Source organism: Zonotrichia albicollis, chromosome Z (genome assembly GCF_047830755.1).
Source record: "Zonotrichia albicollis isolate bZonAlb1 chromosome Z, bZonAlb1.hap1, whole genome shotgun sequence".
NCBI classification, from domain to species: domain Eukaryota; kingdom Metazoa; phylum Chordata; class Aves; order Passeriformes; family Passerellidae; genus Zonotrichia; species Zonotrichia albicollis.
The window spans coordinates 35,580,595-35,595,180 of NC_133860.1; the positions used below are offsets into that span (position 1 = coordinate 35,580,595).

Sequence of the window (14,586 nt, forward strand, 5' to 3'; positions counted from 1 at the left end):
CCAACTGCTCTATGGATAGTACACTGGCAACTAATAGTTTAAAAAACCCCAAAACTTTCTACCAACAGTCACGGCTTATTCCAGTTTTTATTACTGTACAAAATATTTATAGCTATACTCTCAAATTCATGAACTTAGAGTTACCATATTAAATCTTTAAGTAGATTAGGGTTCTTCATATTCTTTTTTCCTTACAATAAGTAGAAGATAAGAAGTCTGAAAGAAAACAATGTTCACCAAATGATCTAGTGATGAAATTAGACAGCTACATCCTTTATGAAAGTGAAATCCAAGTTGTACTGACAAGCGCAAAAATTATAAATCTCTTAAAATTAAATGAAAGAAAATATGTATCTGAAGTGCCTTGAAAACTTACTAAGGTGTTTTCTCCAGTGGAGCTATTCCAGAGTCGCATTCGATCATCTGTACCAACGGTTAGCAGGTGAAGTCCATCATTTGTATAGCATAAACCATTAACTCTCCCATTGTGAGCAGTGTTTGCTGCCGGGGGGGAAAAAGAGCTGCCTCAGTTCTCTAGACAAAAGTTACTACTTTGCATACATTTTTACTTCAATGTGGAGCAGCGGAAGTGCTGTTTGAATGGTAACATTCAGTTAAAAACAATTTAATTTTTTGTTTATAAAAGCATGTGGCCCGCTAACAGCCACCAGCAGTGCTCCTCAGGGCGCAGTTCAAGGGCCAGTTCTGTCCAATCTATCATCTAGTTGTTGATGCCCCCAGCCCGTCAGAGTTCCAGAGGCATTTGGACAACACCCTCAACAACATGCTGTAGCTTTTGGCCAGCTCTGAAGCAGTCAGGGTAAGGTCTCTCTGTACAATACTGCAGTACCTAATTTAGACATACCTTTCAGGCAGAAATACAACTGCTTTTTAAAGATTTTATTAGAAAATAATTATTACCTGCCATTGGTTTAGTTCATATACATTTCAATAAATTAAATACCCTAGACTAATACAATTGATATTAGATAACCAAAAAATCATCTTGAACCTGTCTGACGAAAATAAAGTTGAAAAGAAAGATGTTGTGATCAAACAAGTCAACATGTTTTTCAAAGGAATGTATGAAATGGCACTAGTCATCTTTGGAGTTACATCAAATTTTAGTTTTCATTAAACAGTCTTTCTTCTTTTTTGCCCAAGTACTAGCTTTTTTTAGAAAGTTTTCCTCTCAATAATTTTTTTAACTTCAATGAATTTCATATTTACATAAAGGCTTATCCACAGCATAAATGAATTCTTCCACTCACAAAAAAGATAACAGAATTTTTCATTTTAGAGGAAAGCCATTAAGAATAGATACACTGCTATTGTTTAGGCAATCTCTCTAAACAAGGTCCCAAACAACAAAAACTGACTCTATAACAGAAGGAAGTGAACAAAGCTGAATGGCCTCTGTTGTGTATTAAGTCACAACTGGACTATCACTACTCCCCTTGCTGGTCTTAGTATTCAAAACATAAATGAAATATAAGAATGGCTTTAGTTATGTATGAATTACCACCAGTTATATTTTGTATTACCTGCCTCAGAAGATGATTTGGACTTTTCTCCATTGTACTGATCAAGTGTACTTAGACATCCAGAAGCTCTCCTCACATCCCACAATTTTACTCTACCATCAGCACTAAGAAAAACAGATTTGCTAAGATTAGGGAAACTGAATGCACTACAGTTCAGGAATTGTCTTTGGTCAACACACCTGGCATTCACCTTGGTCCAGCAACTGTTCTGAACCACTCATTGTGTGGGCACACTCAAGTCAACAGAATTCCATTAAAAACATTTTAAGGCAGACTTCAGACTTTCATTTTCACGTATTAATAACATCAGCTGGTATACTATCAGGACCTAACAGTGAATCATCATCTGTAACACAATACACTTACCTCTTTGATTACAACGTAACACCCTTGCATACACACATAGCTTGAGAATAAACTTGCTAAATCTTCTGTTGCCTAAACTGTAACTACAGACTCCAGCATTGTCTGTAATAGTGGTCTGAGAATTTGGGGTTTTGTTATCACAGATCTATTGTATGACTGGTACAAAAGCTGTCTACAAGCAAACAATTTTTCATCTGCTACAACAAGACAAAAACAACAAAAACCCCACAAATAAACAAACACAATCAAAGCAATCCCTAAACAATAACATTTTCAAATTTTGATAATCCTTTCAGAAAGCCTGCATCCAGAAACCAAAGGTTTGCAAATCTGGTAACTTCACTGAACTGATAAAACTGCCATTCCACTAAACTTATGAAATAGCTGTTCTTGTCTGCAAAAGAAAAAAAACCACGGCATCTAAAAAGCGAGAAATGTCACACAATAATCAAAAGCTAACTTGTGAAAGTTATAGAATAGCCATGAGGATTTTTTACATTAAAAACATCTGGACAGAAAACAAAGAAAGCCCAGGAATATCAACATACAATCCATATTCACTGAATTACAGTCACTTGGAAAGTTACATCAGCTAAGCTACCCAAGTTATTCTTTTTGACATTAAGTGTGATTACCAGAATGGTAATTTGAGCTAATAATGTTTTACTTTTATTACAACATGGATTAGCAACGCATACACTAATAAACAGTAATAAGTGAGTATATCCTTAATATTCTACCATTTTCCTATATCAGTAGTTACAGTTAGTATTTCAAAACTCTGTACAAACTTGCTATAAAATAAGCATGACTTGTTGACAGATCTTCAGGTTTTGTTTTTCTAGGGAAAAGCTATAAAATTGTGAACAGTTAAAGTAAACAAAGCAAACTAACTCCAGAAGTTCATTTGAATTGAAGTAAGTATGCCTAAAAAATGTATAAAATTTTTACTGACCAATATTCCAGTGCATGTAACAGTTCAGCAACATCCTTACCTTCCTGTTGCCAAAACATATTCATGACGTGGGGACCAAGACACTGCCAATACTTCTTGTCTGTGACCTAAGAATTACATGAAAAAGCTTATTATACACACCATTTTGTGTAAATAGCTGAAAGTAAAAGCAAATATTTAGTTGTATAGGATTCATCAAGCCAGAATAATAATTCAAACTGTAACATCAATTTATATTTTGTGAAACTACATTATTTTGGGACAGAAGTTATTTCTGTCTCTTCTTCTTCTTCCCTGAATGGGATTGTAGTGAGCAGAAAGTGATACAAACAGTATGCTTCACACCATAACAGAAACATATTACTGAAAAATAAACTAAATCATAAAATATATTCTTGCTAACGCAGTTTATAGGTTGTGCAAACCACCTTGTTCCTGGTGCATCTTCTAGTAGGTGCTTTCCCATTATCTGAATTAATCAAATCACTGCAATGACCAGGATAATAAGAAAAGCCTCCAAGATACAGGTATTACAGGGTACACTTAGAAGGCTCAGAGCAGACAGATTTATTGGGATCCATTAATTAAACTACAGCCATGCATATACCTCCATTTCAGCTGTTAGAGTTAGCCTATGTGAAAACATCCATACATATAGTCCAGACACTACTGATTGCTTCAGTTCTGCAAGGAAGATTATCCCTAATTAATAACATATTCTCCTTCCACTTATTCCTGCAATATTGCACTTGAGGTAAGAGGCTACCACAGGCTGTGTACAAAGACACAACGGAGCTTGTGCCTGGAAAGCATTAATTCTTGTGTAAAAATTAAGAAACCCTAATGAAACCAAACAGAATCTTTAGAGAACTGTTTTGGTCTTCCCTGTCTGGAGCTTTTGGTTCTAGGAACAGAACATGAGATGCTTGTTCATAATAGTTTAACAGCTTAAACTCTGCATCATAAAAAAAATCACCTAGGCTCCTTTGAGACTTAGCTGACCAGTGAAGAAATAAAGCTGCATTTGCACATTGCTGTGTCTGAGTTAATGTTTCTCTACAGTTGAAGCATGAAGATTTGCTTCATGACTGCCTTCTCTTGAGCATGTGTATATATACTGACACTCCAGAAAGTACACATTAGAAAAGGGCCACCAAAGGCAAATTCTCACTGAGTGACAAAAGTAATGGATTATGGAACAATAAAACATTACATTTAATTGAACTAGGAAAATAGAAATTATTTGGTAACATCCTTCTACAGAAAGGTTGTTCTACAGAAATTAGAAACTTCTAAACAAACCCATTCAAACATCTCCATGGGATACTTTCTTATAAGCAATGAAAGTTTCTTTTTGTTTCTTTTCTGGAGGGTAGTGGGGAGCTTCTCTTGTTTTACTTGGTTTTCTTTATTAAAGACCATGTAAAACACAACTTGTTGACTCCATAACCCCCCAAACCAATAACTATATTTAACCATAAATAGTAATCAGAATTGATTACACCATGAAAATGTCCAAACATCAGTAGTAACTGCTCATTGATTAAGGTTTGTATTCTGCAATTCAGTAGCTCTAGAAAAACACCCAGAAGAACCTCTTGCCACTGTGTAACTTTCACAACTGGCTACAAATAAATTACTCATGTTACTGACAAAGAATACATTGTATACAGTGTTTCTTTACAGGACTTGTTTTTACTCAAAGTAGTTATTGTTTAACATTTATGTTTCAGACTAAAAAGTACCCTGCAGAATGTGAGAACTGGATCCAGACTTCAAGTCACAGAGCTGTACTTTGGGGCTTTTGGTACCAACTGTAACAAGAGAAACAAAGACAGCTAAAAAACCTCCCAGCATCTGAAAAAACAACAACAAAAAAATCTTAGCAATGGCAAAAAAAAAAAAAAATAGAAGAAAAATGCTAGCTGCATAACTGCTCATTCAGTCAGAGCAATGCTTCTATTAATATGATGCTTCATGCTTAATCCTTCTAATAATAGATTTACATTTTTAGTCCAAAAAATTTACCATGTAACAAACAAAATTTAGAAACTGGAAGTAAACAGGATCATACTTGGGAAACTTAAAAATATCTCCTCAAATATTTTTTTGCTAAACATAGTTTAATTGTATACATGTAAGCAATACACACATCTATTTACAAAATTTACTATATTTGGATCTAATAACCTTTAAATGATAACTTATCTAATGAAAGAATCTAATTACAGCTAAGAATTTTATCAGTAAGGAGAACTGATAGATGCATTATTTCAGAAGAACAAATATGATACTCTCATTGACATCATCCAAATAATGGACAGTATTTTATTGTACTACTAAATTTACATCTTATTAAGACTTGATTTATGTAAAAATAAGACAGAGTAGGGGAAAAAACCCAACTGAAATATTGCTTGCTTATTATTATAAACCTTATCTATCTCTATATATATCTGTTTCTTAAAAACAGATACATACCTGCTATTAAACAGTGCTTTGTAGCAATTGGAGACATATGATGGCTATAGACTGTTCCCTCAAAATGAAATATATCTGCAGGCTGATAATAAAAATATTAAATTAATTACAATGCAAATATATTAGCAGAATGTAGATGCTCACCACTATTTTTCAAGTAACAGCTAAAAGTAAGACTAATGCAAATATTACTATTTACATAGTAATGATAACTCTCCTGGTTAGAAGCCAGATAACACAAACATCACAGAGTAAGCCTGTTTCCAACAGCAGGATAGCACCAGAGCTCAGAGATGACCCAAAAGACAGACCATGAAAACTGAAAAATGAGAAGCATGAATGGAAATTATTACAGTTACCAAAAATTAATAAAGCTAGTAAGTAAACAAAAAGGTTGTAATATAGAAATAGAGTCAACAGGAAGAAGGCACTTCAGACTAAGTTTAAAGACCCTTTTCATCCACAAATACCACACACTATTTTCAACTCCCAAAAAAATAAAATAGTTCCAGATAAAACTATTATCTGCCTCATGACTATTTAAAACCAATGGGACATATTTACTTTAATAAACTTTAATATTTACTTTAATAAGTACAATTTCTTCCAGGTAAACTACTTTTTTTGTGTCATTCTAAAATACTGTGTATGAAAAATCTCTTAAAACTGAGTTGTCTGTACTTTCAAAAACACCATTTAGTGGCAGAACAGGTCATTCAATAACTTTTATGTATACACTGTGTCTTTCAAGAGATGGTCACAAAACTATCTAACTATCTGGAAACTTAATTTTTAATGAGATTTACCAACTGCAAACATAGCTTTATATCTTAAAAAAAAAAGAAAGGAAACCACACCAAACAAGCTAATTTTTTTCCCTATTACATCCCTAGAATGACAGACCTCTTCTCAAAAAAATATTTTGCCATGTGTGAAAAAGCAGTCAAATAGTATCAATGTAAATTCCAAATCCTATGACTCAATGTAAATGTTCATAGGGAACAGGACAAACCACAGCCATGAATTCACAGTTCAACAAAAGATGTCAGGATTACTGAATCAAAGCAACATAAATTCCTAAATAATATGTTTACCTTATTAATGTCAGTTATTTTGGTTAGTGTGGTTTTAATGGTTTCTCTCATTATCTACTGATTTTTAGAAATGGTGTTTATAGTGCTTACAACAGCAGAATTCAGGACCTGCATCCTGTATGCCAAGACCACCAGTCCTTCAAAAGTACTGGTTATTAAGAATGAACAGCAGACTAGACCTTGCTGGACAGGTTTACCCAGAAAAATTCAACTAGCTGTATTCCTGTTCACTGCAAAAGCAGAAAGGAACTGTTCCAAGGGTTCCAGGCTCTCCTACAGTTTAGACATTCAGTCTTCAGAAATGGGCAGGTACACATCAAGGTGTACACAAATGCCAGGACCACACCACCCTGCTGCTGCACCCACAGTTCTAACAGGTAGCTGGTTTTCATCTTCAGGATGCATAGTTCTGTTCACCTCTGTGAGAATTTCAGATACACAATAAATAACGTACACAAAGAAGGTTGCAATCTGTAGAAACTCTCTTACTTGTAAAGTGTTTGTATCCCATATTTTCAAGGTTTTATCAAATGAGCTCGATGTAAACATGCCAGTGTCATGAGGATACCACTGGACTGTCTCCACACTGAATTTATGTACATCAGGATGACTCCTAAAATCAAGAAAAATATTCCAACTGGTTAAGATCTTTGATAATCATCTTGTAGTTGTCTTGGCATTTGATGACAAGTTGAAAACATAAACATTTTTCTTAATTTGTCCTGAGGTTTTCAAGAAGAACTATATTTTTGTTGGCTTGATTTTCATTCAACTAATATTCATTACTTTGAAGAGTCTTCATTTCAAGAAACTACAGATCATTACCTTTTCAAAATATGATAACTGTAGCATATCTCAAGACACTCATAAAGCATAAAAATATTTAATATTATTAATATTTAATATTTAAATATTAAATTAAATTAAAATACTTATATTTATTAATATTTTGAATTATTTAAGTTGCAATGTTTACAAATCTTATGTTAAATGTGATGGCTTAACACTACCAACCATTTATGCTTCTTAGAAATGGATCCATTGAAAAAGACAATCACACACACAGTTCAAAAAATTCATTAGTATTAACGAATAATTACAGCTACACACTTATTGGCAATTCCTGTCTGACAAAGTCACCAGAGAGCAGTCAGCTAAGTTACTGAGAGTCATTTATATTTGCATTCAGAAATCAAAGAGGAAGAACAATAGGAAACTTTCAAGGGAACTACGGATATTTAGAGACTGCAATACAATTAATAATAAACTGTGGCAGAAAGAACAGGCAGCAGAGCCAATCTTGACAGTTCCAGGATACAGACTCAACTGACCAGGCTCTGAATAATGCACGTCATTCAAATACCTGGTAGATGAACTCATATCTGAGCTGGATGCACATGGATCCAGCTTCAGGGGCCCAAAATCAGCTGTTTGCTTACTCTATGCTCTGCAGTGGGATGAGGGAGAGCATACAAATGGTGAAGGTGTGAAAAGTTGTGGATTGAGAAATATACATTTTAGTAAGTGAAAGGGAACAAATACCCTGTGAACCCAGGGAAAAAACAAACAAACAAACAAAACAAACCCCCACAGGGCAGGAATGTGCCCCCTGATGACGGAGTGACAAAACTATCTTTTGTCCCCTCAAAAAGGAAAGAAGCCTCGAAATTTCTCTCCTGGATTAGATGAAAAAGCTGCCTAATAGGCCTAGGGGACTCCATCTCAAACTTAAAAGTAGCTAATTGGACAGAAGCCAAAAAGTCCCACCTGGGCAATTTACTAGAAAAAGAAGTGAACAAAGAAGCTAATCACTATTGTGAAGTATTTTACCAAGAGCAAGAATCTCTTGCACCTGGCTCGGTTTTTCTCTATTTGTTATTTTGCCTTTTGTTAAATCCTTTTGTTTCCAACACTGCAACAGAAGCCATCCTGCTGATTTTTAGGCCTCCAAGGGCAGCTAAGCTACCTTGGGTGTGTTATAGACCCAAGTGTTAAGAGCTTATGAGACCTGGCTTGAAGAAGTTCCTATAACACCCAACCAGTGAAGTGATGCAAAAGTAACCCCTTACCATAGGCTTAGATGGCTGCACATAGCACTTTACAATACAGAATATCAGTATGTCTCTGGTCAGCGTGGGACAGGTGTTCCAGCTGTTTCCTCATAGCCTACTGTCCACCCCCTGAGGGGGGCAGTGAGGAATGGTGATTGCCTTGACACTACCAAGCACTGGTCAGCACTCCCTAAAGCATCAGTGTGCTATCAACACTGGTCACAAGTCTGAAACGTACTACTATACAAACTATAGTAGTAGAGACGAAGGAAATTAACTCCATCCCAGCTAAATGCAGTACTTATGGCAACACTGCAGCTAGAAAAGGCTCCATGATATTTCATTACGTCAGCTCTTATCTTTGCATTGTTCTATCAAATGTCCCGGCCTCCACAAGCCAGGAGTAAGTATTAGTAAGTACTGCAGGGGTATCATTATGCAAACAGAAATGCAGGTCTTCAATACTGCCACGTATAGAAGAGGATGCACTTCTCAGTGTACCTATGCCTGGCCTAAATTTGTCTACTGCATAACACTACCTTTTAAAGGCAGGAGTGGATCATCACAAAGAAAAATCAAAACCTTTCACCTCTGAAGGGGATTAAACTTCTCAATAGGATGCTGATATCTCAATATGCTGAATTCAAAATAACTAAATGCATGACAACAGTCTTATGCACTGTTGTAAGCTGTATGTCAAAGTGGATTATGATGAAGAGAGAAAACCATACATACTTGCTCTTCTAAAAAGAGTGTTAGCATACCTTTAAAATATCCCATTCAGCACTTGTGATTTGTCTTTGAACAGACCCAAACTCTTGACTGAAAGAGGGCCTTCAATTCAAAAGTGCTGAAGTGCCATTTTTAACAACTCAGCCTCAGCTGTTTATTGAACTGTCTCCTCACACTTATAACATTAGTTCCTTCTCAGTCAAGAATACAGGTCAACAGTAAATGTTATTTGACTCAACACAGCCTCTCAAATAAGTTGAACTGTTGATGCAGAATAATGTTTCCACGATCCAATCAGCTCGCTTACTGCTCCTGAAAACCTCTTATGCATGACGGACAGCATGGCTGCATAAACAAACCTCACTTCCTCTAGGCAAACAAGGAAGGATGTGACTGGTATCCTGGGAACAGGATGGGGAGCTCTAAACAATGAGACTCTGACTCATTAAGGAACAAAAAACCATGACAAAAAACTGAAACATGCTCTATGATCTTCCCTTTTGGTTTTCAGAACTAATCAATGGTTTCAAATGGATATATTACTTCAGTGTGAGGGTGCTAATGAAAAAGACTATCAATTGATCACAGATGCAATTAGCATAGTCCAAACCTATGTTTCTTTAGCACTTACTCTATGCAAGCTCAACTATGCTTGCACTGATGACAGCTACAGTCACAAAGGAAGACAAAAAAACCATTACTCATTGAAATTTGAGAGGTAATTTGGGCTAATACAACATAATTTCAAAGGAATTCCAATTCTGCTGGTACTTAAGTCAATTTTACCTATGATTCCATGAGCAGCACAGCCACACCTTTTGTGTTAACAATGCACAATGCTTCACTATATGATACATACCCAGTCACTGCATTAGAATTAAACTACAAGAGAACTATACTCATCCTCTGGAATATAGAGTATGGGCCTGAAAAGACAGAAATACATGGAAGACTGCTGATGCCAACATTGAATGAGGCCAACAAGGATACATTTGTGAATGTAACAATATCAAAACCTAAGGCATTTGTCTGAGCAAAACATTTCTCATTTTGAGATTCATCCTAATGAAAACTTGGAAATCATGTATAATGGTAAAGGATGAGCTTTCTATGAGATCCTCTTGTGATTTTGTATTTGTGGACAACATTACTGTAGACACAAGTAATCACTCTCATATTTGTACTATAACTTTGCCAACATGTAATTTAAGTATGTAATTTAAGTTATTCAGCTCCTATTGTATCCTATCGAAATATTAGAATCTAATTATACTCTGATTCAAGTACTCCCATTGGTATGAACCTCATGCTGCTAAAGAAATTGTTAGAGCATGAAGACCTTAGCTGTTTGTTGAAAACAAAAGCAAAAAAAATGGACAACATATTTTATTTACTGTCCATCATGATGTGGAAGAGACAAATCACACGATGGAGTATGTGAATAAAGTGGTGGGACACCCTTTTTGGATGGTCACTAAAAGCTACCAGAATTCTCAACAGTGCTTCACCCTGCTGTCATGTTGCTGATAGTAACTATCTTGCTTTTTGTTCTAATAATCATACTGTATGTTAAGATTTGGATAATTAGAAACAATTAGCCTGTTGGCTACCCTCAGTAATACCAGATAACCACACAGTAGAAATGTATTAGATGATCTGCACTGTATAAAAGTGTGAAACATTCTCAATTTGGATATTGTGAAGTTTGAGTGACTAGTCATGATTGGATTATGCGGAAAGATGGCTGGGGGTAACATGGGAGGAAACTGCAAAGCTATATTCACATCCTAACAGAAGTTATAACGATATGGGAATTACAGGGTAAAGTGCAGTTGCTTCTTCTGGATGGAATGTGGTGAGGATGACTGAAAGCAATTCCACAATGATTCCCCATACAAACAGCCTGCAACCTCAACTACCTGCGAAGAGGGATGAACTGGGGGGTGGAGCCAAGACTCCATGGCCAGGCACCATTGAAATCCCTGCAGGGAGGGGAACGTTGTATCTGATAAACCACATATCACCTGTTCCCCAAGGGAGACAAGATGTCTTTCTGTTCAACCAGCAATTGTGGTTAAATAGCTCTCCTTGGATGAAATTGGTTCATTATTATCTAACTGTAATACTAATGCAGACCCCCAACCCAAAGTTCAGAATCACAGAATATTCTCAGTTGAAAGGCAAACACAAGGATGATGGAGTCCAACTCTTAAGTGAATAGCCCATACAGGAACCAAACTCACAACCCTGGCATTACTAGCACCATGATCTAAATCAAATCAACTCAGCTAACTTCAACTTACCCACCACCAGGGTAAGATCACCCCTCACTGAGCATGTGCTCTGCATTTTATTGACTGCAGCTTTAAGAGAAAAGGGAGAGAATTTTACACCATTTAGTCACAAAGGTACAATACCTCAAGCTCCAAATAAACATAATGGAATTGTACAAAAGTAAGTCAAAAATCGTGAAGTTAGGGAAGATTCCGTTGTAACTTCTGAGATCAGCCAATAAGGGGATCTGTCTTTGTCCCCAGAGGAATGCCTGTTAGTAAGAACCCTACTCTATGTGCGTTCTGTTAGGGATTAAATCTTGTCTGTATATTGGCCTGAACGTGTGTTAGCAGTCAGAAACTATCACTGGCTTAAACCTTAACCTGTCACAATTTTCTCTCATTAATAAAGAATGTTATTCCATAGTTAGAGTGAGTCTTTCATGGACACTAGCACGCACTGGCAGTGGGTAATGTACTTGGAAAAAGTGGGAAACTCCGGTGAGGGGGTCTCTCTCAGATCCAGCAGGACTTCAGTGAAGGGTCCCTATAAGAGGGTCCTGAGGGGCTGGTTGGACACAAAGGTCTCAGCTTTTCCAGGGCAGTGACAGACTAATCTAACACTACAGGTTGAGAAAATTTTCCCTTTTCATATGACATCTTATAGTTCTGATTTCATCTGAGCTAATAAAATTTTCTGCTCACTTGGGTTGCTACAAAGCAAAAAAGACACCTTTAGGAGAGTTAGCCTGAAGCCAGCACTGACAATACTAAGCAAGAGATATTGAGCAACTTTTGAGCTTAGTTTAATGACTTCTGCATTGCTCTTGCACCTCTGATGCATATCCTAGAATGGCCTGTTACTCTGGCACAGTGCTAAAAGTCAACAAATTTTATGCCTCTATTCTTCAGGGAGCTGTGCTGGTTTTGGCTGGAGTAGAATCAATTTTTTTCACAGTGCCTAGCATGGGATAGTTTTGGATTTGTGCTGAACAGAGTTAGTACATAGGGGTGCTTTTGTTATTGCTGAGTAGGGTGTACAGAGAGCCAAGGCCTTTTCTGCTTTTCATACTGACATGCTGGTGAGGGGACTGGGAGTGCCTGGGAGGAGCCAGAACAGGTGACCCCAGCTGACCAAAGGGATATTCCAGACCATGTGACATCAAGCTCAGTATATAAAGCTGGGGGTAACAAGGAAAGAGGAGGAGACACATTTGAAATGATGGCATTTGTCTTCCCAAATAACCATTATGCATGATGGGGCTCTGCTTTCCTGGAAATGGCTGAAGAAGTGAATTAATTCTTTGGTATGCTTGTGTTTGCAGCTTTTGCTTGCTCTATAAACCTATCTCAACCCAGGAGTTTTCTAGACTTTACCCTTCTGATTCTCTCCTTGATGCCATTGGTAGGGGATCTACCTATGCGGAACTTGGTTGGTGGCTGGTGTTAAACCATGGCAAGCTAAAAATCTTCAGTACCTGCAGAGCCAGGAAATCAAGCTTAACTCAGAGTGAGCTTACTCCTGGAAAGGCCTTTCCATTCACTGTGCAGAAAAACCTAAACCCATGGAACAAATTATCTGGGTACAGTAACTGTAAGTGTACAACATTGGACTGTAATCAACTCTGCACAAGAACAATCAATTCTCCCATAATCCACAGGGCTGAGGCATGAACCAACAAACTCTTCAATAGCTCTGCAGGAACCACCTTTGAACTAGCTAAGCTTAGTAGTGGCTACATGCCATTCAGCCTAGTTTCACATCTCAGGATGTACATTATTCCCAGTTCATTCCAAATGAAGTATTTTCATCCATTACTCAAAATAGCCCAGGCTTTTCTACCATAGACAAATACAAATAATTCTATGGACAATAGGTCACTGTCATTCATTCTTCCTTGACATGTTTTGAGTAGTAGAGACTACCTTAAAGATAAGCATTATCTGCATATTACCTAGAAACGGTACTGTTTGTTTACACTCAAATGCCAGTTTTTGTCCCAGGTCAGCATGAATCATTTGAAACCAGGTAAAGTGCTGACTCCCAGGAAAACAGGAAAAGTTTTATTTTTGTATTTGCAATAGCAGCCCTATATTCCAGACTTGAAAAACGGAGTAAATCACAGCCTACCACCAGGAATTACGTCTTTTGTTGTTCTATGCTACTGGATCATCAGCAAGCCCAGTTCAGGTATTAAGAAACAGCTTTAAAGGGCCTTTAGCAGGATATTCTTTAAGCAACTTTGAGACCAGATCTGTGTTCTGCCCTGCAATCTTGGACAACAGGCAAACTTGGACAAGACATCAGCACTATATCCTTCAAAGATAGGAGCTAAACAGTCAGAGGGAGGTGCTTCTGCAGTATAAATTCATTTATTAAGTCAGGAACTCTGAAAAATATTCAAAATATCTGAAGATATATATAAACAGTAGCTAATTAGTTAGCAAGTATTTAAAACATACTAGGAAGCTTAATGAATACCACAAATAAATAATTGAGGAAAGAAATCTACTAAGATTATTTAAGCAATAATAATCATAAGCCTGTTATTTAGAGCAGTGCCACACCAAATCAAATTCCACTAACAAAATTCATGCCTTGAGTGGTAACAAATAAAAGACACGGCTATGCAAATTAACACCTACTCAAGAAACAGATAACCAACTAACCATACTCCTAAACAGAATCTTCAAAGATGGATTATTTCTACTGACCTAACTGAAGTTAATGATGGCCTGATTTTAACACAGATTTGATAGCTTTTACATTGTGCCTTCTTAGCATGAATTTCTTCAATTTGCTGCACCTGTTTCAGAATTCATCTCAGTTTTGAGATTTAGAGATGTACAGTCATTATATGTTCTTAACCGCAATTTAAAATAATTTTGTGCAAGAAGCCCAGCCATGAGGACTTATTTTATTAGCTATGTTCTGTTAGCCTTTTTCTTTCCTATGATTCAAGATATTGTTAAGGCCTTTTATTGTTACAAATCTGTTGTATTGTTGCATAGCTGACTCATGAAGCATCTGACTCTCAGACTTCAAATAATTTTGTAGACTGGGAAAAAATAAGGGGAAAATGCAGTTAC

The 14,586-nt window shown here is 36.5% G+C and overlaps 1 protein-coding gene across 2 annotated transcripts in view; it reads right to left on the bottom strand.

Annotated features, from left to right (window-relative positions):
- Positions 1–14,586, bottom strand: part of ERCC8 (ERCC excision repair 8, CSA ubiquitin ligase complex subunit) — a 34,815-nt gene that overhangs the window by 16,759 nt on the left and 3,470 nt on the right. For both annotated transcript variants that reach the window (XM_074533521.1, XM_074533520.1), the window contains exons 4-9: positions 6,930–7,053; positions 5,347–5,428; positions 4,611–4,679; positions 2,906–2,972; positions 1,545–1,648; positions 377–501 (exon numbers count right to left, since the gene is read on the bottom strand). In XM_074533521.1, coding sequence (XP_074389622.1) covers positions 377–501; positions 1,545–1,648; positions 2,906–2,972; positions 4,611–4,679; positions 5,347–5,428; positions 6,930–7,053 — 571 coding nt within the window. The remainder of the gene's footprint in view (positions 1–376; positions 502–1,544; positions 1,649–2,905; positions 2,973–4,610; positions 4,680–5,346; positions 5,429–6,929; positions 7,054–14,586) is intronic.